The sequence below is a fragment of the Myotis nattereri genome (genome assembly GCF_964212035.1).
Source record: "Myotis nattereri genome assembly, chromosome: 1".
NCBI classification, from domain to species: domain Eukaryota; kingdom Metazoa; phylum Chordata; class Mammalia; order Chiroptera; family Vespertilionidae; genus Myotis; species Myotis nattereri.
The window spans coordinates 230,793,857-230,820,216 of record NC_138075.1 but is presented as its reverse complement, the minus strand read 5'-3'; the positions used below and the strand labels follow the sequence as shown (position 1 = coordinate 230,820,216).

General features: G+C 66.0%; 2 protein-coding genes across 5 annotated transcripts; one reads left to right on the top strand and one right to left on the bottom strand.

The window, feature by feature from the left end:
* The first annotated feature begins 46 nt into the window (after nt 1-46).
* On the top strand, nt 47-13,650 carry TMEM175 (transmembrane protein 175). 3 transcript variants are annotated; one of them, XM_081089275.1, is made up of 11 exons: nt 47-346; nt 2,750-2,921; nt 3,185-3,223; nt 6,829-6,923; nt 8,687-8,738; nt 8,930-8,965; nt 9,534-9,617; nt 9,923-10,087; nt 10,785-10,863; nt 11,013-11,148; nt 12,234-13,650. In XM_081089275.1, the coding sequence occupies exons 2-11, from the start codon at nt 2,757-2,759 to the stop codon at nt 12,886-12,888; spliced, it is 1,506 nt and encodes a 501-aa protein (XP_080945401.1). In that variant the 5' UTR covers nt 47-346; nt 2,750-2,756; the 3' UTR covers nt 12,889-13,650. The 3 variants fall into 3 exon arrangements, with proteins under 3 accessions (XP_080945401.1, XP_080945402.1, XP_080945403.1); XM_081089276.1 differs by having other exon boundaries at nt 130-342; XM_081089277.1 differs by having other exon boundaries at nt 130-346; nt 9,974-10,087.
* DGKQ (diacylglycerol kinase theta) lies at nt 13,119-25,342 on the bottom strand (the record flags this gene model as incomplete). Of its 2 annotated transcripts, none has more annotated exons than XM_081089257.1 (23): nt 13,119-14,174; nt 14,464-14,616; nt 14,689-14,800; nt 14,936-15,082; nt 15,234-15,334; nt 15,620-15,798; nt 15,906-16,054; nt 16,199-16,350; nt 17,683-17,798; nt 18,247-18,285; nt 18,682-18,832; nt 19,182-19,243; nt 19,331-19,385; nt 19,492-19,582; nt 19,699-19,937; nt 20,255-20,355; nt 20,459-20,530; nt 20,601-20,754; nt 21,323-21,448; nt 21,532-21,617; nt 21,927-22,026; nt 22,586-22,665; nt 25,063-25,342. In XM_081089257.1, 23 exons carry the CDS (start codon nt 25,340-25,342, stop codon nt 14,073-14,075), a joined length of 2,847 nt encoding a protein of 948 aa, XP_080945383.1. In that variant the 3' UTR covers nt 13,119-14,072. The 2 variants fall into 2 exon arrangements, with proteins under 2 accessions (XP_080945383.1, XP_080945384.1); XM_081089258.1 differs by having other exon boundaries at nt 19,699-19,730.
* Between the last annotated feature and the right edge of the window lie 1,018 nt (nt 25,343-26,360).

Genomic DNA, 26,360 nt, shown 5'->3' with positions numbered 1-26,360 from the left:
ACGCCGGCCTCTCACTTCCGCCCCCGCTGGGCGACGGCGCGTGCGCAGGGCCCTGGGCGCGGGCTGCGCGTGCGCGGCGGCGCCGGCCTCCCGGAGAACTTCCGGCTGTCGAGTTTCTGGCTCCGGGGCGCGGGCGCTCGGAGCAGTGGCCCCGGGGCCTCCTGCCCGGATAGTCCGGCTGCCGGCCCAGCCCCGCCGGTTCCCCTGGGGGTCGAGTCTGCGGAAGCCGGTGGTCAGCCGCCCCGCCAGGCCCGGGCGGAGCCGGCTGCGTGTGCGGGCGGGGGCGAGGGGGGCCGCGACAGCTTTAGCCGCGCAGCGACCCCGCGGCCCCTGCGACAGTTAGTGAGTAAGACTCGTTGCACCGTGGACGGCCCTGGCTTGTGGGGTTTGGGTGGGGGGGGGGCACGTAAGTGGGTTTGTGTTTAAGAATTGGTTGTTACTAAAGGCTGGAAAACTTAAAAACCCAGGTTCCGTAGAAACGTCAGACCCAGAACCCCGAGTGTCACCCGTCACCTCGAGCCGCCCCCCACCCCTCGGGCAGACGGCCATTCGCCGACCTCGTGGCCGGTTTCTGTGCCTGGCGGGTGCAGCAGGCACCTGATGCTGCACCCCCTTCCACGGGGTATCCGGTCTCAAACCGGTAGATGCACACGAAAGCCGGATGCCCCCGAAGGCTGAGCTATCAGAGCGCTTCCCGGACTGGCGGCTCTGTTTGCTGCCCACTTAACAGTGACAGGAGCCTGGCTGACCCAGCGCCCTGATGCTCGCACACCCATCGCTGCCGTCCTAGGGTATCTGGGAGAAGAAGGCAAGTCTGGTTAACCCTCCTCCTCCCTTTTGGGAGATGAGACAACATACCTGGCAATGGCGTTGCTTGGCCACGGTCAGCGAGCGAGCTGGCATGGCACACAGGTCCCATGGCCTCCCAGCCAGTGCGCCTGTCTGGTACATGGGAGACAGGGCTGGGGGGCCTGGCACGCCCCCCCTTGCTGCGCTCTGTCTCTGATTCTGACCCCTCTGGGGCCACACGGAAGTGAGATGGCACAGTGCTTGTCCTCTGTGGCCACTTCACGTACTGAGCCCCGTGTCCTCCAGGTCCATCCACGTTGTCGCATCTGTCGGGACCTCCTTCCTTTCAGGCTGAGCGGCATCCTGCTCTGTGGATGGACACGTTTGCTTACCACTCACCTGCAGACGGACACTCGGGTTGCCTCCGCCGTGAGCTGCTATGAGCAGGGGTGTGGCTTCATCCATAACCACCCCAGACTGAGAACAACCCACCTTTCACAGCTGGTGAACGGGGAGCATGTAGGTCCATCCACACCAGCAGGCGACTGCACAGAGAAAACACTGGTACTCACAAAACACTAGTGGACCTCAGGTGCGTCCTGTGAGTGAAGGCAACCAGGCTCGCGAGGTGCCATGGGGCCACGCCCACCTGGGGGACAACATGGAAAAGGCAGAGTGACAGCAGCAACCTTAGTGAGCCTGCTGGTGTGGCCCAGTGGTTGTGCGTCGACCTCTGAATCAGGTCACGGTTCAAGTCAGGTCCAGGGCACGTGCCCGGGTTTGGGGCTCAGTCCCCAGTGGGGGACATGCAGGAGGCAGCTGGTTAATGATTCTCTCTCATCATTGATGTTTCTCTCTCTCTCCCTCTCCCTTCCTCTCTGGAGTCAATAAAGATACTTTTTAACAAACATATGGAACTTAGCGGTGGCCGGGTTTGCAGTGGAGGAGGTTGGCCACAGAGGGACTGATGGGGGCCGGCGGGTGTGGGTGTGGTTGCCGAGAGGCGTCCTCGGTTCCTTTTGTGTCTGTGGATCCTGCACTTGTCAGGAACGCTTAGGACCCACAGCGGTGAGTAAGTGAGAAGGAGAGAGACAGCTGCAGCAGCCCTGCAGTGGCCTGCTGCCGCCCTCATGTTTGTGTTCTCGCTGTGTGTGAGTCGTGTGGGGGGTGGGGGGTGGTTTTGTGTGAACATTCACATCAGTGGCCAACATTGTATTGTTGGGCAATTTGCCGTGTTTCTCTTGGTCTTGTGTTTCCGATTTTATTCATGTGGCTCTGCTTCGTCCATTGTCCCTTCCTGTCTCCGCTCGGGCCACAGACAGGAACTTACCTGGGCGTCTGCGACCAGGTGGCGGTTTTCGGGGAGGGCCGCTCGCTGGCCGCAGCCTGTCACCGTCCTCACAGCGGAGAGCGGGCGCTGGTCTCTGCCCACCAGGGCCCCGAGCCCGTCGCGGCTTCATCCAACCCCACTCCCCTCACTCCCCGCCTGTCGGGCAGGGCTTCCCTCCACACATGAGTCTCCAGGGACGCACACAGCCCATAGCACTTTCATTTTTTCTTTTTTAATCTTCACCCGAGCGTATTTTTTCCGTTGCTTTTTAGAGAGAGTGGGAGGAAAGGAAGTGAGGGGGGAGAAAGAGAGAGAGAAACATTGATATGAGAGAGACACATCATTGATTGGTTGCTGGAGATCAAACCTGCAACCCAGGAATGTGCCCTTGACTGGGAATCAAACCTGCGACCCTTTGCTGTGCAGGCCGCTGCGCTAGCTGCTGGGCCACACGGTCGGGCAGTCCACAGCCCTTTCTAAGTCCATTTAAGTCCATTTGCTCCCTTTAGAGGGTTTGGGGCGCTCACTGCTGAGCCAGGCGTGGGTGTGGACCCTGCATGCTGCTTCCCTGGCACACCCCAGGGACCCTGCCGGCTCCCTCAGCAGGCTCAGGCCCATGCCTCTTCCCAGGCCCACCATGTCCGGGTCTCGGGCCCCGGAGCCGGCCCTCAGCGTGCAGGGAGACGCCACCACCAGCACAGGGGACGAGGACGAGGACGAGGACGCTGCCCACGGGACCCAGCACTCCCATCGCATGCTGAGCTTCAGCGACGCACTGCTGTCCATCATCGCCACCGTCATGGTCTGTGGGGGTCGCACCCAGCTCAGAGCCCGCCCCCACCCAGAGCCACTCCCACGGGGCCCAGCCTCGCCCTCCCGGGCAGCCTTTGGGTGGAGCCTGGCCCATCTCAGCAGCATCCTGGGCTCCCAGCCCCTCAGACACCTGCGGGGGGGGGGGTGGGGGGGGCAGCCCAGCAGGGGCCCAAATCCCCAACACCAGCAGCGCCCGGCCAGAGAGAGAGGCAGAGAGAGACATCCCTCGGTCCCTTTTGTGTCTGTTGGTAGATCCTGCCTGTGACCCACACGGAGATCTCCCCTGAGCAGGTACTTGGGCACTGTCTGCAGCCTCTGGTGTGCGGGAGGGTCCACTCCAGTACCTGGCTGGGGAGGGAAGCAGGGAGCCTGGGACAGGCTGGGGAGGGACGCAGGGAGCCTGGGACAGGCTGGGGGGATGCGGGGAGCCTGGGACAGGCTAGGAGGGAGGGCGTCGGGTCCCTGCAGTGGGTGCTTGGAGCGAGGGCCTGGTGGCTGATGGCCTGAGAGACAGGTTAACGTCACAGAGTGAGTGGAAAGGGTGTTCTTCCTAAGGCAGAGTCCCCCCGAGCAGCCGGCCGAGGCCCCCGAGGAGCCTGCAGAGGCCCCCGAGCAGCCGGCAGAGGCCCCGTGAGCAGCCGGCAGAGGCCCCCGAGCAGCCGGCAGGGTCACCGTTGCCGGGGTCCAACCCCAGCAGGTCCAGGGGTTCCCAAAGGACTTCCCAGATGGAGTCGGCGAAGAAGGAAGGACACAGAGACAGTGTTCAGTTGATCAGCAGCCTAACCAGGATCTCCAGCCAAGTTCTGGTCTGGATCTCCAGAGGGGTTCTGCTTAGGGTCTCCAGCCAGGTTCTGTGTCCATGTTCTCTTGCTAGGTTCTCCAGGTTCTCCAGCCAGGTTCTGTAGCCATGTTCCCTCGCTAGGTTCTCCAGCCAGGTTCTGTCCAGGTTCTCCAGCCATGTTCAGTCACCAGGTTCTAGTCAGGTTCTCTTGCCAATTTCTGTAGTCAGGTTCAGTCCAGGATCTTTTGCCATGTTCTCTCGCTAGGTTCTGTCTCTAGGTTCTGAGGCCAGTTTCTGTCCAGGATCTTTTGCCATGTTCTCTCCAGCGAAGTTCTTCTGTCTCTAGAGAACGTTCTGTGTAGATTCTGTGCCTAGGATCTGTCTCTCTTCGTTCTGTCTTCTTACATCTGTATTTATACCAGTTGATTCCAATCCTATCAATCTCTATTTCAAAGGTTAGGGCGTTTCTTATCTCCATTCCAGGGAGTAAAGATTATGTAGCTTAAGCATGATTGTTCGTAGTTAAAGTGGTTAATTACCCACCTGGCACTTAGTTAAGAGGTTTTATTCCCTCCCTAACTTCAGGGGAAAATCCCTACCTGGGGAAACAACCTTTCTCAGAGACCTTGGTTAAAACACATAGTGCCAAGAAGGTGAGCAAACATATTAAGAACAGTATGCCATATATGCCAGGTCCCTTGAAACAGCAAGCATGGACCAGCTCCCGGCAAATTCCCCCTTTTTTATTTTTTAAAAGCGGGCATTAAAAAGAAAAAAAAACCCAAATGCTCTCTTGTATCCATTTTAAGAGTAGGATTGGCGCTTTCCGCTATTACCTGAGGCCTGATCTATCACCCCAGGGAGAGCTTGCCAATCCTTCACTTTCCCGGGGTGGAAAGGCTGCAGTGGGGTTAAGAATAAGGCTCCTTGGGCCTACCTTCTCCCATGCCTCTACATTTACCTTTCGGGCACCTTTCCTTCCTCAGAAAAGCATGGACGTATTTCTTGTATAAAATGTTCCATCTGACTGGGAGTAACCTTAATTCCTCTGCTAGCAAGCATATGTGTTAAAAGATCAATACAGAGTCTTATTTCTTTAGACTCAGTATGGCACATCTTCTCAATCTAAGAATCAATACAGAGTCTTTTTTCTTTGGACTCAGTATGGCACATCTTCTCAATCTGAGTTCTGTACTATCCACCTTCTTACCCTACTTATCCTCTGTAGGGGGGTCTGCAGTACCCTGGTGGAGTCCTATCCGTCCCGAGTGTGGGGTTCTCAATGGGGGGGGGGGCTTACCTAGGGGAATCCTGTTCCAGGAGTTCCCAAAGGTGTGGACGGAGTCGGCGAAGACTATCCACCCTCTTCCTACGGTGGAGTCCGATCCGTCCCGAGTGCGGGGCACTTACCTAGGGGTCCCTATTCGGGCGCCAGATGCCGGGGTCCAACCCCAGCAGGTCCAGGGGTCCCCAAAGGCGTGGACGGAGTCGGCGAAGAAGGAACGACACGGAGACAGCGTTCAGTTGATCAGCAGCCTAGCCAGGATCTCCAGCCAAGTTCTGGTCTGGATCTCCAGCGAAGTTCTGTTTAGGATCTCCAGCCAGGTTCTGTGTCCATGTTCTCTTGCTAGGTTCTCCAGGTTCTCCAGCCAGGTTCTGTATCCATGTTCTCTTGTTAGGTTCTCCAGGTTCTCCAGCCAGGTTCTGTCCAGGTTCTCCAGCCAGGTTCAGTCACCAGGTTCTAGTCAGGTTGCCAATTTCTGTAGTCAGGTTCAGTCCAGGATCTTTTGCCATGTTCTCTCCAGCGAAGGTCTTCTGTCTCTAGGTTCTGTGTAGGTTCTGTCTTCTTAGTTCTGTGTTCTAAGCTCTGTCTTCTAAGTTCTGAGTCTTGCTGTCTTGTTACATCTGTATTTATACCAGTTGATTCAGTCCTATCAATCTCTATTCCAAAGGTTAGGGCGTTTCTTATCTCCATTCCAGGGAGTAAAGATTATGTAGCTTAAGCATGATTGTTCGTAGTTAAAGTGGTTAATTACCCACCTGGCACTTAGTTAAGAGGTTTTATTCCCTCCCTAACTTCAGGGGAAAATCCCTACCTGGGGAAACAACCTTTCTCAGAGACCTTGGTTAAAACACATAGTGCCTAGAAGGTGAGCAAACATATTAAGAACAGTATGCCATATATGCCAGGTCCCTTGAAACAGCAAGCATGGACCAGCTCCCGGCACCCCGTGAGCAGCCGGCAGAGGCCCCTGAGCAGCCGGCAGAGGCCCCGTGAGCAGCCGGCAGAGGCCCCCGTGAGCAGCCGGCAGGGTCCCCGTGAGCAGCCGGCAGGGTCCCCGTGAGCAGCCGGCAGAGGCCCCCTGAGCAGCCGGCAGAGGCCCCCGTGAGCAGCCGGCAGGGTCCCCATGAGCAGCCGGCAGAGGCCCCCGAGCAGCCGGCAGAGGTCCCCGTGAGCAGCCGGCAGAGGCCCCCTGAGCAGCCGGCAGAGGCCCCGTGGCAGCCAGCAGAGGCCCCCTGAGCAGCCGGCAGAGGCCCCGTGGCAGCCAGCAGAGGCCCCCTGAGCAGCCGGCAGAGGCCCCGTGGCAGCCAGCAGAGGCCCCCTGAGCAGCCGGCAGAGGCCCCGTGGCAGCCGGCCCAGGCCCCCTGAGCAGCCGGCAGGGTCCCCGTGAGCAGCCGGCAGAGGCCCCGTGGCAGCCAGCGTGGAGCATTTCTGCCCTGTGGGGTAAACAACACAGTTAGGAGCGGACCTGGCTTCAGGAAACACTGGGAGGTCCTGGGGTGCCTCCTCCTGTGCAATCGGTGGCACCCTCTCGGCCTGGGGGTGAGGATGCCCCACACGGCTGTGGTCTGGTCCCAGCAGTGCACGTGGCCTGGATGTCCCGGGGACGTGGGTGCTTGGTTTGGCTTTCTCCTCGGACAGGTGGTGACTGCCTCTCGCAGGGCTTGGGAGAGAGTTCACTAGGAAGGCGGTGGGTCTGCCCTGGGCAGCAGCAGCCACACCGACAGGATAGGCGGACCCAGTGCCTGTTCCCCAGCCCCCCTGGGGGCGCCCGCAATGCTCAGGGTAAGTGCAGCCGCCTGACCCCTGACCAGACGTCCTCTGACCCCACAGTTTGACAGAAGTATCCAGAAACTTCTAGCAACCAGGATTGCCGTTTACCTGATGACGTTTCTCATCGTGACCGTGGCCTGGGCAGCACACACGAGGTGCCAGCTGGGGCGGCTGCAGCTTTGCCACCTGGGTGGGGTCCCTGGCAGCTACGTGCACTCAGCGCCCACTAGGTCCCGTTCTGGGGGTTGGCGAGCTGCCCCTCACTTGCTGGGCTAAGCCCCAAGGGCATCGGGCAGTGGGCTCCCCTTCGCCAGTTCTCATCCAGGCCTCTGCTTTGTCCCTGCACATGGCCGTGCGAGGCCTGGGGCAGTGAGGGGAGAGCTCCCAGGTCTGGGTGGGGCATCGCTGCTGCCTTCTAGAGCTGCCTGGGACGCACAGGGCAGGGCACAGGGGGATGGAGGGACGCCCTCAGCTGTGGCCAGCGCCCTGGGCCTGAGCTGCTCTCCCAGACAAGCTTCCTTAGGATCTGAGGGAAAAGGGCCTCAGCACTGCGGGGACCCAGAGCCCAGCGGGCGCCAGGGAGGGAGTTGGGGTGGGGGCACCCAGGAGGCGAATGCTCCGGCCGAGGGGTGCTGGGCGGTGTTTTAGGCTTGGCCCTTGCACTAAGTGTCTGCTTTCAGCAAAGTGACAGCTTCCTCCAGTTTCCCTCCCCCCTCCCCCCTCACAGAGAGGAGGCGGCAGCCCCTCTGGCCGTGCTCAGGCTGGCAGGCTGCGCTGGTTCACCCGAGGCCACACCCTGTGCCAGAGTCTGGCCTCAGGCCCCAGGAGCCTGCCCTTGCCTGGGACCTGCCCTGACTGCCGGCCCTGGAGGCCACGCTTGGCCCCTGGTGGACACAGACCACCAGGTGGAGGACTCAGCCACTGAGCCAGGCCCGGAGCAGACGCATCCTGGGGCCCGAGCCCTGAGGAGACTCGGGCAGGAAGGCGGGCGGCTCGGTGTGTCTCCAGCTGCTGGGCTGACTTGGGAGCTGCGCGCGTGGCTTTGGCTTCCTCGCCCGCACGACGTGGAGCCTGGGAGCGGCTGTTCCGCGGGTGCCGTGGGGGCCATCCTGAGAGGGAGTCCTTGTCTGTTTTTTCTTTATCTGATTTTTTTAAGATATTTTATTTTTTTAAAAATATATTTTATTGATTTTTTACAGAGAGGAAAGAAGAGGGATAGAGAGTTAGAAACATCGATGAGAGAGAAATATCGATCAGCTGCCTCCTTCACACCCCACACTGGGGATGTGCCCGCAACCAAGGTACATGCCCTTGACGGAATCGAACCCGGGACCCTTCAGTCCACAGGCTGATGCTCCATCCACTGAGCCAAACCGGTTACGGGCTAAGATTTTTTAAATTGATTTTGCGAGAGAGAGAAACAGCTATGTGAGAGCAAAACACGGGCAGGCTGCCTCCTGCCCAGCCCTGTGGGGGAACGAGCCCGCATCCAGGAGGGGCTCTGACAGGCAACCCTTCAGTGTACAGGACGACGCCCACCCCTGAGCCGCACAGGCCAGGGGGGGCTTCCTTACTTCAATGGCCTTTGGACCCGAGGCCTAAAGACCAAGTCTGCTGTGGGCCTCACACCTTGGGACAGGCCACCACGGCCTCCCTCAGGCCCCATGGCCAGCCTGCCCCAGGCGTGAGGACATGACCCCGGCACTGCCAAGCGTGTCCGTTGGTTTCCACAAACTGCTTCTGCTCGAGCAGCCGCTGCGAATGAGAAGAAGGAACGGACACGCGTGGAGGCCAACGTGTCCGTCTCGGGAACCTCCGCGCACGGCGGAGTTTTAAATGCGGTTACAGCGGCGAGTGGCGGTGGTGCTGCTGGGCCCGTGTTGTTGATGGCCGTCTCCGGCCTTTCTCACCGGCTCAGGTTGTTCCAGGTTGTTGGGAAGATAGACGACACCCTGGCCTTGCTCAACCTGGTGAGTTTCCTCCCCGAGGGGAGGCGACTGCATGTGGCTCCTCCCTCCCAGGAGTGAGGAGCGAGGCTCTGGGCTCCTCTGCGTCTCAGCCAGTTCCTCCCGCTGAGAAGATAGGGGTGGGCAGCGCGGGGTGGGGTGGGGGGGTGGCCTGCCCACACCCTCCTCGCTCCTGACCCCCCGCCCCCGCCCAGGCCTGCATGATGACCATCACCTTCCTGCCCTACACGGTGAGTACCGGCCGCTCCCAGGCCTCACGGAGCCCCCGCCCCCCCCCCTCCCCCCCGGGGTCCAGCCCGCCCTCGCCTGGTGAGAGGACTCGGGACCCAAGATGCTCCCTCCTCAGGACCTCAGCCCAGCGGGGGGGTGCAGGCAAGAAGGAGAGGAGGCTGGGGGCTGGCAGGCGTGCTGCCTGGGAGGGGGCACCTGGGTGTGCAGGCGGGTGAAGGAGGGACGCCCCAGGGGCCCTAGCAGCCTGCAAGGCAGAGACGTGCCTGGGCCTCCAAGGCCGATGGGGGGCACCCCCTCCCCACTTACTGGTTCTCCCAGCTCCCGCCCGGCCCCCAGCCCACACCCAGTATGTGGCTCCCCACCCTGCCCGCCTCTCCCTCTGCACCTGACAGAGAACAGTGCTGAGTGCAGGGCCGCGCATCAGGGAGGGGCCTGACTCAGCTCTAAGGGCCAAGTCTCCGGTTGGCTTGCTGTCCTCCTGGGGACGCCCTGGGGTCCCGGCCACCTCGCCCAGACCAAGAGGCTCATGGCCTGGACTCTGGACCTGCTTTTGTGTTTTGGCTGCAGTTTTCCTTGATGATGGCCTTCCCGGAGGTGCCGCTGGGCATCTTCCTGTTCTGTGTGTGCGTCATCGCCATCGGGGCCGTGCAGGTAGGCCGCCCCCCTCCCCCGCCTGGCCTCCCACGTGCAGCCTCTCGGAGCAGGGTGCGGGGTGGGTGGGCACAGTGAGCGCCGTGGGGCGCCTGCCTGCCCTGGGGCACCTGCCGTGGCCGGAGCCAAGTATCCAGAGGCGGGCCTGGGCCCATGCCGAGTGGAGAGAGAGTGAAGAGACCCACATGCACAGAGCAGGGTGCCTGTCCCCTCCGCGCCCCCAGCACGTCCACGGGGGGCCAGACGGCGGAGCCCGCCCTCCGAGGCCCGTCCTCTGCTGGTCCTGCAGCCTCGCCCTCCTGCAGGCGCTGATCGTGGTATACGCCTTCCGCTTGCCCCACCTCCTGAACCCCCAGATCGGGTGCTCCACCCACCGGGGCCTCTACCGGCGCCACATCCTGCACATTGTCCTCCGGGGCCCAGCGCTGTGCTTCCTGGCCGCAGGCTTCTCCCTGTTCTTCTACCCAGTGGTGAATAGGGGTGGAGAGGGGGGAAGGCGGAGGGGAGGGTGACACCTGGTGGGGAGGGGAGGGCCCAGCTGCAGGAGGAGGGCATGTAAGTGGGCACAGCGGGAGGCTTGTCGGCTCATGTCCCCAGGGCCCACCTGTGCAGGTGTCAGGTCCTCCTGGCTTGTCCTCCCTGTGACGGTCCAGGTGCCAGTGGGCCGTGCGCTTAGCTGTCCCTCCCTCCATGGACACTGGGCCGCGGCGAGCAGGGTGCCCAGAGCCCTCTGGGACCCACTCTCCTGGGCGAGCGCGCGGAGGTGGGGCTGCGGGTCGTGGGTGGGCTGTGTGATGCGGGGGAAGCTCCCGTTCGCCACAGCAGCTGCACCTCCTTGTGTTCCTGCCTCAGTGCACCAGGCTCCCGCGCCCCCTCCTTGCCAGCACGGTGCCTGGTGGTGTGAGGGGAGCTGCCCTGTGGGTACGAGGGCGTGAGGGGCTCACTGTGGCCTCGGTCCTGTGGGGTGCTGAGCAGCCTCAGGGCATGAGGGCCCCGACTCCCCGTTGAGGGGAGCTGGGGTCCTGTATTGGACGTGGTTGGGGGGCGTCTGCTCCCTCCCTGGAATGTCCTCTGAGGCGCCCAGTCCACCTCGACGAGGTGGGAGTCACCTGTGCCCCCGGGGTGCCCCACCCTTCAGAGCAGATCTGACGTGTCTGTGTCTCACAGTCGTACCTGCTGATGGCGACGGTCATCTTCCTCCCCTACGCCAGCAAGGCGGCCAGCTGGTGCAGAGGTCGGCTCGTGGGTGCGTCCGGGTGCTGCGCCAGGGCCCAGCCCTTGCCTGGTGCCCCTGGGGGTCCCCTCCTGCCTGCATGCTCCCGGCCCCTCGGGGAAGAGGGAGGCCATGTCCTGTGGGTCCACAGCATGTGAGCTCCTCCTCCTGCCACACCACAGGCCCCCGGGAGCCCCCAGCCCCCAGCGTGGAGTTCTTTACCTATGACCTGCAGGAGCCGCTCAGCAAAGAGCGGGTGGAGGCCTTCAGCGACGGGGTCTACGCCATCGTGGCCACGCTCCTCATCCTGGACATCTGGTAAGGGTCCTGCTCAGGCCGCCCGGGCGTACTGGGCGGGGCTCCCTGTCCCTCCTCAGCCCCCAGAAGGAGCCCGCCCTGGGCAGGGATCTCCGCCAGCAGCCCCACCTGATCGCCTCGGGGTCCTGCTTTCACTTCCCAGGTTTACCTGCTGCCTGCCAGTCTCCCTCTGGTTTCTGTTTATCCACATGCAAGGGTGTGTTTTCCATTGGTGTTTAGAGAGAGTGGAAGGGAGGAAGGGGGAGAGACGCATCGATGGGTTGCCTTATGCACACACCCGGAAGGGGCGGGGATTGTACCTGTAACCCCTTGGTGTGGGGGGCAACGCTCTGACCATTGAGCACACTGGCCAGGGCCTCCTCCGTTTTACAGCCTGTGTTCCTTGTTAAGTTTCAGTAGATCCTATTTCATTGACGTGCTAGGAACCCTGATTCCGTGTTCTGTGTCTGACAGTCTGAGGTCTAATTCTCTCTTGGTAACTCTTTTTACTGTCATTTGTAAGTTTTTGAAATTGGGAGTAAGTGTCCACTGGGACCGATCTCTGAGGCCTAGACCTGAGCTTCCGAAATGACCTGCGGCTAGCTCGGCCTCCGTGAGCGGTGTGTGGACTGGCTGGGGTTGGGGGAGGGAGGTTACTGCTTCCACTCTATCCTCCGGGCCTCATGGGGTCCCCTGGGCTCTGTGTCCTGCTTCCTCCTTCAACCCTGGAGCCCAGCCCCCCTCCCGCTGACATGTGCAGCACCCCTATGGGGCGCGTCTCAGGCGCCTCACACGGGGACCCGAGAGCTGCCACAGGCAGCTGCCCCCACGGCCTCGGCCTCGGGGAATTCGAGTTGCTCCCTACCATCCCGTCTGCGGTCTGTGCCCCAAGCGGACAGGCCACTGCAGGAGGGTAGCGGGCTCCAGGCAGGGCTGCCCGATAGCACAGGATGCAGGCTGCACTCGCTTGAACCCAGATGGAGGCCAGTGGCCGCTTGCTGTGCGGAGCGTGTGTGTAAATAGGGGATAAGATGGACGGCAGCCTGGGGCGGGCGCTGACCCACACCTGCGCGAGGCTGCTCAGGCCCCGTCTGTTCCCCTCCCAGCGAGGACAACGTCCCGGACGCCAAGGTCGTGGAGGAGAGGTTCCAGGGCAGCCTGGTGGCCGCGCTGAGCGTGTACGGGCCGCAGTTCCTGGCCTACTTCGGCTCCTTCGCCACCGTGGGCCTGCTCTGGTTCGCCCACCACTCCCTCTTCCTGCACGTGCGCAAGGCCACGCAGTCCATGGGGCTGCTCAACACGCTGTCGCTGGCCTTCGTGGGCGGCCTGCCCCTGGCCTACCAGCAGACCTCGGCCTTCGCCCGGCAGCCGCGCGACGAGCTCGAGAGCGTGCGCGTCAGCTGCGCCATCATCTTCTTCGCCAGCACCTTCCAGTTTGCCATGTGGACCGCGGCCCTGCTGCGCGAGGCGGAGACGCTGCGGCCCTCGGCGCGGTTCGGGGGCCAGGAGCACGCCTTCATGTGCGCCAAGCTGGCGCTCTACCCCTGCGCCAGCCTGCTGGCCTTCACCCTCACCTGCATGCTGAGCAGGTTCAGCACGGCCATCTTCCACAGCATGCAGATCGCCGTGCCCTTCGCCTTCCTGCTGCTGCGGCTCCTCGTGCGCCTGGCGCTGGCCCTCCTGCGGGCCCTGCGGGGCCTGGCCGCGCCCGCCCGGGACACCACGGACCCAAGGGCCCCACTGCTCCCTGCCCCCTGCTAGCACCGCCCCTGCCAGGACTCGGCTTTGTGGGGACACGCGCCCATCTGTGTCCTGGGCCCACCCAGGCTCGGGCAGCTGCGTGGGGCTGGCAGGTGGGTGTGCTGTGGCCCTGGGTCCTCAGTGCCAGGCAGGCCCTCCTGGGACCCCATGGCCCAGCCTGGCCCACCCTCCCAACGTGCAGACCACCCTCCCCACGGCGGTGCCGACGCAGAGACAAGCGAGGCGCAGCAGGCCGTGCCAGACTGTATTGCCGACCTACGTCAGGGCTGCAGGTCGCACGTGGCACAGGAGGCACTGGTGCCAAGCCACAGACACATCTGGGCACGGACGCACGTAGACAACAGGACAGCCATCACCCACGACCTAGAGTCACAGCGGAGCCGCAGGGAGAGACAGGCACACGGGATGAAGGCTGCTCAGTGCATGTCAGTGCAGCTTTGGCAGAAGCTGGGGGGGGGGGGGGACGGGCACATCTGAGGTTGAGGCCAAACCTCGGCAAATAGCAGCAAAGGGACCGGCACAGGGCCGGAGGGGGAGAAGGGCATGGTCTGTGGTCCCCCTCTGGGGCCTCGGGGCTTCCCAGGCAGGGTGTTTGGTCAGGTTCCTCCCGGTGACCCATGGCCCAGCAGCCACGCCCCCTGCTGGCCTCCACGTGAGGGACAGGGACTGCAGGGCCCGTCCGCGCCGGGAGGGCCACGTTCATTGTTGGCAAACAACACAAAGTGCGAGGGGTCCCTGGTGATTAAAGCTGGTTCCCCCACATTTCCCGCATCTCCACGTTCTCTGGGCCTGGGACACAGGTCTGCTCAGCTCTGGTCCCATCAGGCACTGCTGCCCACCTTCCCACTGCCTCCAGGCCCTGCACGCCATCCTCAGGAAGGTGGCTGAGCCCATCAGGCAGGCCTTCCTGTGCAGTCTCGTCGCCACTCCTGGCCACAGCCAGGCTCGGGTGACGAGGTCAGGCCTGGGGCTGGTGGCAGGCAGGTACCCCCATCTCTGCTGGGCACACCGGGACCCTCGGAGCCGGCGACTCCAGGAGCATCTGGACCACCCAGGGGACAGAGGAGCCCCTGCCCACCCGTCACTGGTTGGGAGGCAGGGGTGTGGGGAGGAGCCCCGAGGTCAGGGCTGCAGACGTCCATCCATGGCCTGCCACTGAACAGGCACAGGCTGCTCAGGGCCTCCTACTTGAGGCCCCCCTCGGGGGTAGGCACCTCGTCCGCTCGGGCATCCTTGGGGGTCCCAGCCTTCTTGGGCTTCTGCTTGGCCTTCCTGAGCATGTGGACCTGTCCCGGGGCAGGGGGGGTCAGAGGGCAGGACACTGCAGGCCACCAGAAGCCCTGGTGCCATCTCAGCCCTTGTCACAGAAGGGCCAGGAGTGGGGGCACGTGGCTGTGGCCTGTGGGGCAGGGGCTCCAGCCCCACCACGGCCCAGCAGACACGCCTCCTCCAGAGGCCTGGGGGCTCGTTTCCACAGAGGAGAGGCAGGTGCTCTCGAGGGCCCATCTCGCCCTACCTGGGCCCCAGGCCCTCCCGCCGTGCCTGCCAGCCCACCGGGTGCACCCCACGACTCACCTTCGGGCCCACGGCTGAGATGATCATGTGGCCGGGAGCCTGGACCCAGGGCTCCCCGTCCACCTGCACGGGTGTGGCCTTGAGGAGGGTGACCCGGAAGTAGGCCCCTTGGGCGATGCGGATGCCAGAGCGCAGCCCACCTTGGACCTGGCCCTGGGGGGAGGGGTAGCGGCTCAGCGCTCGGCTGTGGCAGCACCGGGGCCCGCCCCCGGCCCCCATACTCACCATGTGCATGACGCCGGTCACCCCCACCACCTCCAACAGCCCGTCGTCCATCCGAGGCTTCTCAAACCTCGAGTCGCTGTCGGAACCCCACAGGTCAGCCCCTGAGCCCCAGCTGTGCAGAGAGGGAGGGGTGCACGAGTGAGGGTGCAGGCTGCACGGGCCCCGCGCCCTCCCAGCCGAGCTAGAACCAGCAGGAGCCGAGGCCACTGGGCAGAGTCCTCCCCCGCCAGGACCCCCGCCCAGGCACCTGGGGATGTTGATGAAGATGAGGCCCTCGATGCTGGGCAGCTCCACCTCCTGCTGCTCCACCTGCAGCCGGATCTCCTTGTGCAGGCTGCGCGCGTGGCTCATCTTCTGCAGCCCCACGCGCACGTACACGCCTTTGTTGTGGAACCTGCGAGGACACACCTGCTGTTCTCGGGGGCCCTTGGCCGCCTCACTCAGCCCCATGCCAGCACCTCTCCAATTCCTGCCGGGAGACCCGGGAAGTGCGGTCACCACGCGCCCTGCTCTGCCCGGAGCCACCCCAGCGCCTCCCCCCGCACCTGCTGGTGAACTTGCTGGGCTCCTCCTCCCGCGCCTGGTGGAAGTCCAGGCTGAGCTCGGCGTCGATGCCGATCCCACAGTAGTTGCTCATCTGCACGATCTGGGGGCAGACAGCTCTCCGTGGCCTGGGCAGCCCTCCCGGGGCCCGGCTCCAGCCCGCCTGCACCGCGCGTGGGAGCTGCCCCTCCGTGACGGCCCTGCTTGGTAGCCGCCAGCACCGGGAGAAGCTACACGGCACGGGGTGCTGGTGCGAGTGAGCGGGCTCACAGCCAGCAACCACTGCTCCGAGCCTCAACGCCCCTTCCCTAAAGGGGCTGGTCTGGCACCTGCGCCAGGGAGGGTCCCCCGCGGGGCCCACAGCCACCACTGCGCCCGCACGCCGCACCTTGGGGGGCTCCAGGTCTGCCACACCGTTCTCGGCACCGCCGGCCTCGTGCGCGTCCAGGAGGATGGTCCAGCGGTCCACCAGCACGGCGTCGGCCTCGTCCACCGACACCAGCACCGAGAGCGGGTCCTCCCCGCTGTAGCCCGGCCCCCAGCGGAGGACCCGGCCCAGGTCATTCCCTGGGACAGGGCGAGAGGCAGCCTGACTCTCCAAAGGCCCCTCCCCCCCCCCCAGGGCCTCCAGGAAGGGATCCCCAGGCCCCGCCCCTGCACCGGGGCTGCCCCACCTGTGCCCAGGGGCAGGATGGCCACAGCAGGCTCCGGGCAGGCCAGCTGCTGCCGCATCTCCTCCAGGGCCGCCAGCACCCAGCCCACGGTGCCGTCCCCTCCACACACCAGCACCCGGAAGTGGGGAATCTGGGCGAACACATGGAGCCTGGAAGGAGGGAGGCGGGGACCCTGTGCCACAGGCAGGAGGAGGGGCCTGGGGTGGGGGCTGCAGCTCACCCCCACCCGAGACACCGAACCGCAACTGTCCCACCGGCCCATCGACAGGTGCGAGAGCCCCCACCAGACTCACGCAGGCAGAGGCCCCCCGTTGGTCAGCTCGAAGACCTGGTGAGGGTTCAGCAGCTTCCGGAAACTGCAGAGCAGGTCCCGGCCCTTGAGGCCTCCGCTCTTGGGGTTCACAAACACGAGGAGGGGGCAGCAGTCTGGGGGCAGCTTCGTGTGCTGAGAGACGGAGGCCGAGTTACGGCAGGTGTCTCCCCACCTCGCTGCCTGGGCAGTGGCTGCCCCCACCCCTCAGCCCACCTGGCCTGAGCCCACCTGGAGCAGCCCCCTCCCCAGGAAAGAGCCCAGGGGGCCACACAGCATCCCCGCTCGCCACTGACCTCTGGGCCACCGGAGGCAGAGGGGGCAGCGCAGCGGCAGCCTGGAGCTCTAGCTCTCAGGCCGAGGCCCAGCCGCTGACACGACCCGAGACCTCGCCCACCGCCTCATCCAGGCGGCACAGCCCGGCGGCACCTGCCCCTCTAGAGCCTCCTGGTGCAGCCTGGGGGGCCGCAGCTCCCAGGACCCCGACCACCACACAGCAGCCAGGAGCACAGTTCCCAGGGAGACCACACACCGCCCTCCCCACAAGGTCAGGACGAAGCCCTCCTCCCCAATCTCCACAATACAGTGTCCAGGAGACAGCGGGCAGGAGGCCGGGGTCCCTGGGCGAGGCAAGTCTGGGGGCTGGGGTCCCCACAGTGAGGTGGCTGCTGGCTGAGACATACAGGTTGGGCGCTAACTCCATAACCAAGAACACACTTGCGGTGACGTGTGACCCACGGCAGAGCTGCCTGCAGCACCATGCTCCGCTCACTGGGCAGGAGGCCCCGGGAGGGCAGTGCGAGTCAGCACCGGCCAGCTCTGCGCAGGGCTGGTGGGCATCCTGTCCAAAGCCAGCTCAGGGGGAGGGGCAGAGGGCACCTGCAGGCATCGCCCACTCGGTCATGCTCAGGTCACAGCTGTCACTCTGCTTCCCCTGAACCCTCAGGGGCAGGGCAGCTGCAGACACCTGGGGACCCCTCACCCTGCCCTGACCCAAGTTGTGCCCATGGTGGAGCCCACCCTCGTCCCGGGCTGGCTGCCAGGTACCCTTCTCCAGGCACCCTTCTCCAGGCACCCTTCTCCAGGCACCCTTCTCCAGGCACCCCTCCTCCAGCCACCCCTTCTCCAGGCACCCCTCCTCCACCACCCTCCTCCAGGCACCCCTCCTCCAGCCACCCTCCTCCAGGCACCCCTCCTCCAGCCACTCCCCTCCAGGCACCCTCCTCTGGCAGTGCTAGGTCTGCAGGACAGTGTCTGGTTAGAGAGTGCCACCTGCTGGCTGAGGCGGCCAAAGGCACGGGCAGGGGGGCCAGGCCCAGGGACCCCAGGGAGGGCAAGGGCCTATGGGAAGTCCTCTTGGTCTATGGAGGCCTCTCACATGTGTGAATCAGGCGTATGTGGCAGACGCCCAAGCATTGGATAAAACCAGCAGTGGAAGCCACATCCCCCAGGCCCAGCTCCACTCACCAGCACGTCGGGGAGCACCAGGGCGGTCAGCAGCCGGCCGTGCACAGCTGTGTCCCTGACCAGCATGTACAGCCGCTCGGCCTCTGCGAAGCAGGCCACATCCAGCACCACGGCACCTGTGGCAGGTGGGCTGTGAGCTCAGGCCACTCCAGGTTCAGGTCAGCCCACTCAAGGGCATCCAGAGGGTGCAGGCCCACCCCCTGCCCGGGGAGCCTCACGGAGGGCCAGGATGCTGTGGGTGGAGGTGAGGGAGGCCCTCGGGGCGCAGGACAGAACACCCTCCCACCCCGGCCCCCCAAGCCCCTGGGACCCTCGGGGGACGAGCCCACTTCATTTCTGGGAGATGTGAAGTTTTCCGTGACCAGGATGTGAATCCAGGGCAGGATGGCAGCGTTCTGGCCTCGGTCATGGTTTAGCAAAGCATGACCTCCGAGGGCCAGGGAACAAAACACATGCCCCTCCCCCGCGGCTCCCACGGCTCCCACGGCCAAGGGGAGGGGCTCTTCCCTTTACCACTGAGAGCGACCTCCGGCCTCGGCCTCGGGACCAGGGTGGGGCGCTCACCTTGGGCGGAGTACACGTGGCTCAGGGTCACCAGCCCAGCTGCAAAGACAGGCGGGTTAGGGAGGCGGAGGCCTCGCAGAGCAGGGCCCAGGCTGTCCACGCCAGCCCAGCCACTGTTCAGGGAAACGTCACACCACATGGCATGGCCTGCCACCCCGGGAAGGGCCACCCCCAACTCCAGGCACAGCCCCTGCCCACCCCACTCGACTCCCAGAGCCTAGGGCAGAGACGGCCTCAGGAGGCTCAGAGCCTCTCAAAGGAGGTGTCACAGTCTGAGCCCCAGTGAGGAGACCACGGGGTGGGGAACCAGCTGGGTAAGGCTGTGGCAGCGACAGGGTGGGCGGGGGTGGGGGGAGCCTGGCTCCCATAGTCTGTCTCAGGGCCCCCCTCCGGTCCCCAGTGGCTGTAGCCCCAGGCCAGCCCAGGTGGTCACACCTTTGGTGGCTACAGCCTCGTCCAGCAGGCTTCCATACTCCTGGGGGGACAGGCCGGGAGGCAGGCCACCAACGAACAGGGAGACTCGGGGAGCCACAGCCTTGCTCTCCGCCACGTAGAAGCGAGTTTGACTCATTTGCCGCAGGGACGTCTGGGGGGGGGGGGGGGCCGGGAGTAGGGCAGCGTTGAGCACAGCGCAGGGCAGCACCCACTCCAGGCCCTGCCACCTCCACCCAGAAAGGGGGCCTGGGAAGAAAGGAGAGGACGGAAGACACAGGCCTCCTCCCTCCAGGCCTCTCAGGGATCTCGGGGGCCTGTGGCCCGAAACCCCATCTCCTGCTAGGTAGCAGATGGACATGCCAGGCCTGGGAGGGAGGCCGGAATGGTCAGCTGCCCCCCTGGGCAGCCCTGGGGTCCCTCTATGAGGTAGTGACCATGGCCAAAGGCCAGTGGGTCCCAGGGGCCAGCGGCTCCCAGGGGCCAGCGTTCACACCACTGACCTGCCGGATGTCTCGAAGCCGGCTGAGCAAAGACTCTTCATCCGCCAGCACCGTCCGCTGCACTGCAGGGAGGGAGCACCGCGGTCAGGGGGAACCGTGCACACGGGCAGACAGCTGCCCGACCCCGGGGCCCAGGGCCCGCCCCTCACCTTGCCTGCTGCCCATGAACACCTCCTCCAGCTGGAAGCTCTCAGGACCCTCGGCCTGTGGGGCAGAGTCGGGGTGTCAGGCCTGGACCAGCCCCCACCTCCCAGGACACCCAGGTGGGGCACCCACACGGGGCGGGGCCAGGGCAGCCCAGTGCACATACCTGGCGCCCGAGCAGAGGGAGGACCTCCAGGACCACGGTCCGCGCAGTGCTCTCTGGGGTCACGCGAATGGACACGTAGGCCACGCCCACCCTGCAGGGGACGCGCTCAGGAGCTGGGGCCACACAGCCCAGCCCCCAACCCCTCACGACCCCCCACCACCTCCCGACTCCTGCAAGCAGACGCTATGCGTGCAGCCTGGGCCTCACTTGAGCCAGGCAGGGTAGATCTTCAGGACATCCTGGGTTCGAGGGAGGGTGCGGATGATCCAGGCCTCAGGGCTGACCTCGCGGGACCTGGGGCCCCTGCCGCCCTCCTCCTCCGAAGTCCTGCCACCCCCGGCCTTCCCTCCGGCCCTGGGGTCGCCGGCCTGCAGCGGCCAGGGGAGCGCCTGCAGCTCGAAGCCCCGAGGGTCCTCTGTGATGTAATAGGCCCGCAGGGCAGCCTCCTGTGGGGGTAGACCAAGGGGCTGGATGGCCCTGCCACCCAGAGGCGGCCCCCTTTTTTGTTGTTGTTGCTAATGCTCCCCAAGGGTATTTCCCCATTGATTTTTAGAGAGAGTGGGAGAGGGAGAGACAGAGAGAAACGTGGATGTGAAAGAGACACGTGGATTGGTGGCCTCCCGCAAACACCCCGAGTGGGGCTGGGGATCGAGCCTGCAACCCAGGTACATGCCCTTGACGGGAATCGAACCCGGGACCCTGCGATCCAAGGGCTGACACCCCAACCACTGAGCCCCAAGGGCCAGGGCGGGGCCCTCCTTACCAGCACCTCCTCGCTCCTGGCCAGGCGGGGCACGCTGACCACTCGGAAGCGATTCCGATGCACCGCATCGCTGCCGTCGAAGATCTTCAGGGTCTGCTTGTCTGGGCCAGAGCGAAGCAGGTGTGAACCCAGACAGGGCTGGGGCGGGGGCGGGGGCAGGGGCGGGGCGGGGCGGGGCGCGGGGCGGCGGCCAAGGGCACGTACTGGACTCTGGCATCGGCACCTCCCTGCCAGCGCCCGCGGGGCCGCCTCCATCCTCGCCGTCGTCGCCGTCGTCTGCGGAAGCACACACGGGCCTCACTCGGGGTCCAGCCCTCGGGCGCCCCGCCACCCGCACCAGGCTCACCTGGCTCGGGGCAGGCGCGCTCGGAGATGCGGAAGCAGTGCGTCTTGCTGAAGTTGCGGGACAACAGGCGCACGCACGCGGGCGGCAGCATCAGGGTCCGTAGGCGCCCGAACGTGCACTCGGGGGCGAGCGCCAGGGAGCAGACCGTGTGCGCCTGGGGGGGCACGGCCTTGAGCCAGGGGCCTCCGCCTGGGGGGCCAGGGCCAGGTAGCCCTCAGCGACCCCGCAGGGCCCACCATAGGAAGCCCGCCCCACCACACGGAGCCCCGCCCCACACAGAGCCCCGCCCCCACCACACGGAGCCCCGCCCCCACCACACGGAGCCCTGCCTCCACCACACGGAGCCCCGCCCCACACAGAGCCCCGCCCCCACCACACGGAGCCCCGCCCCACACAGAGCCCCGCCCCCACACAGAGCCCCGCCCCCACCACACGGAGCCCCGCCCCCACCACACAGAGCCCCGCCTCCACCACACGGAGCCCCGCCCCCACCACACAGAGCCCCGCCTCCATCACACGGAGCCCCGCCCCCACCACACGGAGCTCCGCTCCCACCGCAGGGAACCCTCCTCTATGTACAACGGGGACCCCCACCCAAGAAGAGCAGGGTCTCCAATTGAAAGAAGGGACCCCGGCCCCGCCCACCTCGACGCTGCACTTCTCCCGCGGGTGCGGCCCCGCCCTCCATCCCGCCCTCCACCCGCGGGTCCCGCCCCGCCCACCTGGACGCCGCACCACTCGCAGCGCAGGCCGGCCAGCACCTCGGAGGAGCCGCACGCCTTCCGACACACCTCGCAGCGGGCACCCGAGGGCAGGTTCCCCTCCCGCCAGTGGTGGTGATGCGTGTCCTGCGGGGGCGGGGGGATCAGCAGGCCCCGCCGCCACCCCACGCCACCCCCACCCCCACCCCGGGCCCCGCCCGGGCACTCACGTGGTCCCGGTGCCCGTCCTGGTGGCACTGGCGGCAGTCGCTGCAGGCGAAGGGCACACAGTCGGGGTGAACGTGCAGCTCACACACTGAGGGGCGGGCAGGGTTAGGGGCTTCTCGCCGGCCTCTCCGCGGGGCCTGGGTGCCGCCCTCGCCCCGCTACGGTCAAGCTTCCTGGGCTCGAGGGGCGGGGCGGGGACACCCCCACCTCTCCAAGCCCGGCCCCCCGCAACCTGCAGCCTCAGCGCTGAGCCTGCCGCCTGCCTGGGCAGCTCCAGAATCCAGAACATTCCACCAGGTCCCTTGAGCCACTCCTCTCCCCTCCACCCGCCGCCAGGCCATGCTGGGCCGTCCTGGGCAGCAGGGCAGCAGGGACCAGGACCCGGGGCCAGCGGTACCTTCGCAGCGGAGCGCGGGTGCCTCCAGGCTCCGGCGGCACACGGCGCAGAACTTGCGCTTGTAGAGCCCGCGGGGTCCAAAGCAGTGGGCCACGGGGACCTGGGGGGCGCACAGCGTCACCCCCTCAGCTGGGGGCCCACTGGCCACCGCAGCCCCCCCAGGCCTCTACCCCCCAAAGAGCCCTGCACCACCCACCCACCCACTGCCTGGCCACCGCAGCCCCCCCCCCCAGCCCTCTACACCCCAGAGAGCCCAGCACCACCCACCCACTGCCTGGCCCCTGCACACCATTCCCAAGGTGCTGTGAGGGGTTCTGCGGGGATGCCTGGCAGGGCCTCCCCACTCTCTGTGAAGGGCCCCCCACTGCGACCTCAGGAAGCCCCTTCTGCCCGGACACCCCGCTGGTCCTCCCCTGCCCAGCCGCTGCCAGGAAGCCCTGGCACTGACCCCTTCCCTAGGTCTGTTCCCTTGCCCGGCTGGGGCGCGGAGGACACGGGTGAGCACAGTGGGCAGTGAGGCCTGGCTGCTGCTGGGAGGGGCCCCACCCCAGCCCCTAGGCTGGTCCCCGCTATCCCACCCAGCCTGAGGCCCAGCACCACCCAGGCCCTTCCCACCCCTCTGCCCTGCCGGCCTGATGGCAGCCCGAATCCATACGCACTCGGACCAGGCTGGGCGCCAGGCTGGTGCACGGGGTCTTCACCTGCCTCAGGCACTTCTCATGGGACATGAAGTTGCAGACTGTGGGAACAAAGCTGGGAGTCAGACCCTGTGCTGCCCAGGAGTCCAGAGACCCCGGCTGGGCATGCAGACGGGGAACCTCGGCCAGAGGCACCCCAAGGGTCATGACGGACTGGACCAGTGCTCTGCCAGGGCAGAGTACCCGTCACAGTGGGTGCACTCAGCCCTGGCAGATGGGCCAATTCCTGCCTGGGTGAGTCAGTGCAGTCCCTGCCCAATCCCCTTGTGGGGGTGTGGTTCCCGCCACCTCCCCCGCCCCCATACCCTCCCACTCCCCACAGTCATGGGGGGAGAGGGAAGCCGTAGCAACAGCCCCCCCCCCTCCAGAAGCACAGAGGGACACCTTGATCCTCTGCCCCCACCCCCCACCCCTTGTCCGGAGAGCCCAGATTGGGGGGACAGGGGCCTGGTGACTCTGATCATCCTGGATGACATTTCTGGTACCCCAAGAGCGGGCCTACTCCCACACGCAGGCTCAGCTCTTCTCCAGTCTCTGCAAGGGCAGGCAGGCCGATGGGACCCCTATAGGCAGGACACGCCAGACCGGCTCCCAAAGGGACACACTTCCCTCACTCACGCAGTGGCATACACCCAGCTACCCCTCCCACACCCGTGTGCCTGCCGAGACCCGCAGCCAGTCTGAGACCAGAACCCCACGGAGGCCAGATGGACAGCTGGCCTGGTGAGGGCTGCCGGTGCCTGTCCAGAGGGGTGGGCGGCCTGGAGGCCCTAAAAGCAGTGAGCTCTCAGACTGTGCTGTGCTCCCAAGGCCCACCCATCCTGGAGGCCCAGTGAGACTATGATTCAACTGTGAGACGGACCCCAAGATGAACAGGAGCGGGGACCTCAAGAAGAGTGGCTGCAGCAGCTGCTGGTGGCACACACAGCGGGCAGGGCCTGTGAGGATGGGGACCTGTGGGGGGCACTGGGGTGGGATGGGATGGACAAGGCTGCAGGGCCTGGGAAGGGGCAGGTGGCAGAGGGACAACTGTCCAACACAGCCTTGAGGAAAACTGCCCACAGGGCCATGGGGCAGCCCCATCCCACCCATTCCCTGGAGGGAGGCAGACAAGCTCCTGACAGGAGCAGCCCCAAGGCCTTGCTTCACAGAAAATTCCAGAAGCAGCCTGGGCTCAGGTGGGAGATGTGGAGAGGCACAGGGCTGAGCAGTGGGCTCCCCACCAGCTTCCCCTCCCGGCACTCGGACCAGCTGCCACAGACAGTGCTGTGGGCAGGCGGCGCCCACTTCCTCCTCTGGCCCCCGAAGATAGCGCCCATCATCCCACCCACAAGTCCCTGTGCTCCTGGCGGGGGGCGGGGGGCTTCCTCCTGCATCCATGTCAGGCCTCTACTTGCCAGATCACCAGCACCTTCTCCACTCAGCTGCCCAGTGAGAGCCTCACATCACTGCCCCCCTCCCCGCCACTGCCCCGCCCAGCCTCTCCCAATGAGCTGCTGTGCCCTCAGTCCTGGAGCCCTGCTTTCAGCTCTCACTTTTTTGGGGGACCCTACCTTCACCTCTCACCTACTGGAGGCCCTGAGTCTAGCCTCAGGCTGGAGCTGAGTGGCCTGCACAAACACATCTCACCTTAGGAGGGCCTCCTGAACGCTCAGAAGGGAGGCAGGACAGTGCAATGTTTCTGATATGACAGAGAAGCCAGGGGTAACCGCCCCCATGCCAGCTTGCCAGGCCACCGGGGGCAGCCCCCAGGGCGGGGGGGTCAGGACAATCATGCCATGTCCCTGGCAGAAGGCATCCTGTGCGAGGGGCCAAGGCTCTACAGACCCCTGCCTAGTGCCCTCTGTCCCCGTCACCCGCCACCTCCCCCCGTGGCCTGAGGAAGGGGGCAGGACAGGGAGACAGCAGGCCCTGGCAGCACACCCCCCTGCTGCCCAGGAGCCAGAGGAGGGAGGGCCCTTTCGCCCAGACGCTTGGCAGCCGGATGGGGCCCGTCGGGACATGCCGCAGGTGGGGCAGCAGCCTGGGAGGGCTGTCCTGGAGTCAAACCTGAGCAGCAGACAGGCAGCGCCTGGGGCGGAGGGACCAGCACAGAGCCCAGGAGCCGGTGCCCCGGCGGCCCTGCGGGAGGAGTGGGGTGCGCTGGCCCCCCTCCCCATCACTGCACCGGCCCTCGCTCACCCTGCCCAGGCGGGGCCCCCACTCTCTTCCCCCACCGGATCCTGACCCAGGTGAGGACGTCAAGGAGTCCTGTCGGAGGGGCGCAGGCACGGACGCCCCCAAACCCCAGCAGAGCCCGTCTTCACCACCTCCGTGGGGAGGTTCTGGCCCGCACATTCCTGCCCCGCGGAAGCCACCGCTGGGCGAGCCGAGGCCAGAGGTGCGGCGCCGGCCGCCCGGGGCTGCGGGTGCGGCGGCGGCGGGGTCGGGGCGCTCACCGTCGCACAGGAAGCCGGCCAGCCCCCAGATGAAGTCGGAGCAGAGGTGGCAGAAGGTGGGCTTGGTGAGCATCACCTTCCGGAAAGTGTGGCCCAGCGCCGCAGGTCCCGGGGACCTGGCGCTCGCCCGCTCGGGCCCCGACCCCGGCCCGGCCCCCGGCTCCGGCTCCGGCCGCGCGCGGCCTCCCCTGCCCAGATCGGGGCTGGAGGCCGGGCTGCCCGGGCCCGGCGAGCCGCCGCCAAGCCAGGCGCGGGCCCCGGACTCGGCCGCCGCCGCCATCCCCGACCCGGGCGGCCCAGGCTCCGGCGGCGGGCGAGCGCCAGAGCCGCGCTGCGGGCCGGACAGGCCGTGGTCCCAGCGGTGCCCCCGCGGTCCAGTCCGCCGGGCTTCCGACTGCGCCCGCCGCCACTGCGCAGGCGCGCACTCTCAGGCCGGAGCCGGCCGGGCGGCTGGGCGGGGCAGGATGCGAGGCCGAGAGGGGTGCGGCTGGGGGCGGGGCCGGGATACGGGGCGGGGCCCGCGAGAGCTTAGCTGGGGGCGGGGCTGACGCGGAAGTGAGGCTGTAAGGGCGGGGCCGAGGGGCCTGGGGCGGGGCCTAGGGGAGCAGGGCCTACCGGGGCGGGCCTGAGGGGAGGGGCCTGGTGAGGGCGTGGTCCCTGCGGGAGGCGGGCCTGAGGAGAGGGTTCTGGGGCGGGGCCTAGGGGAGCAGGGCCTACTGGGGAGGGCCTGAGGGGAGGGGCCTGGGGAAGGGCGTGGCCCCGGGCGGGAGGCGGGGCCCGGGCGGGGCCTGCAGAGCTGGGGTCCCAGTCAGGGTCCCAACAGCGCCGCGTGGGGGTGCCTGGTGACTGGACGGAACCTGCCTCGCATGCGGCTCCCGACATCGTCGGCACCTGCGGTCCAGGAGCGCGTCTGCGCAGAGCGACTCCTCCCACGAGGTCCCCGGATCCCGCCTGTGACTCCCGGTTGCGCAGGGAGACCCAGCGAGCGCGCGGCACGTCCCGAGGCTTCCACGGTGGGCTGGACCCGGGGCCAGGCCGGCGCCCACGGTGGAGGAAGAGGGCGATGGAAGCGGCCCTGGGCTGGGCGGACCTGGGGGTCTTCGGACGCGTGGACCTGCAGCCCGCCAGGCTGCTGCTGCCTCGCCTGTTTGCGGATGGCCTGACAGGGGCCCCTCCCATCGGTTCTCCCGTGGGCAGGCCGAGCGGCCGGCCTCCCTCCTCCTCCGGGCAGTGAGTCCCACCCCCAGCCCTGCCGCGGGGCACCCGGCTCTGCGGAGGGGCGACCCACCGAGCCCGCA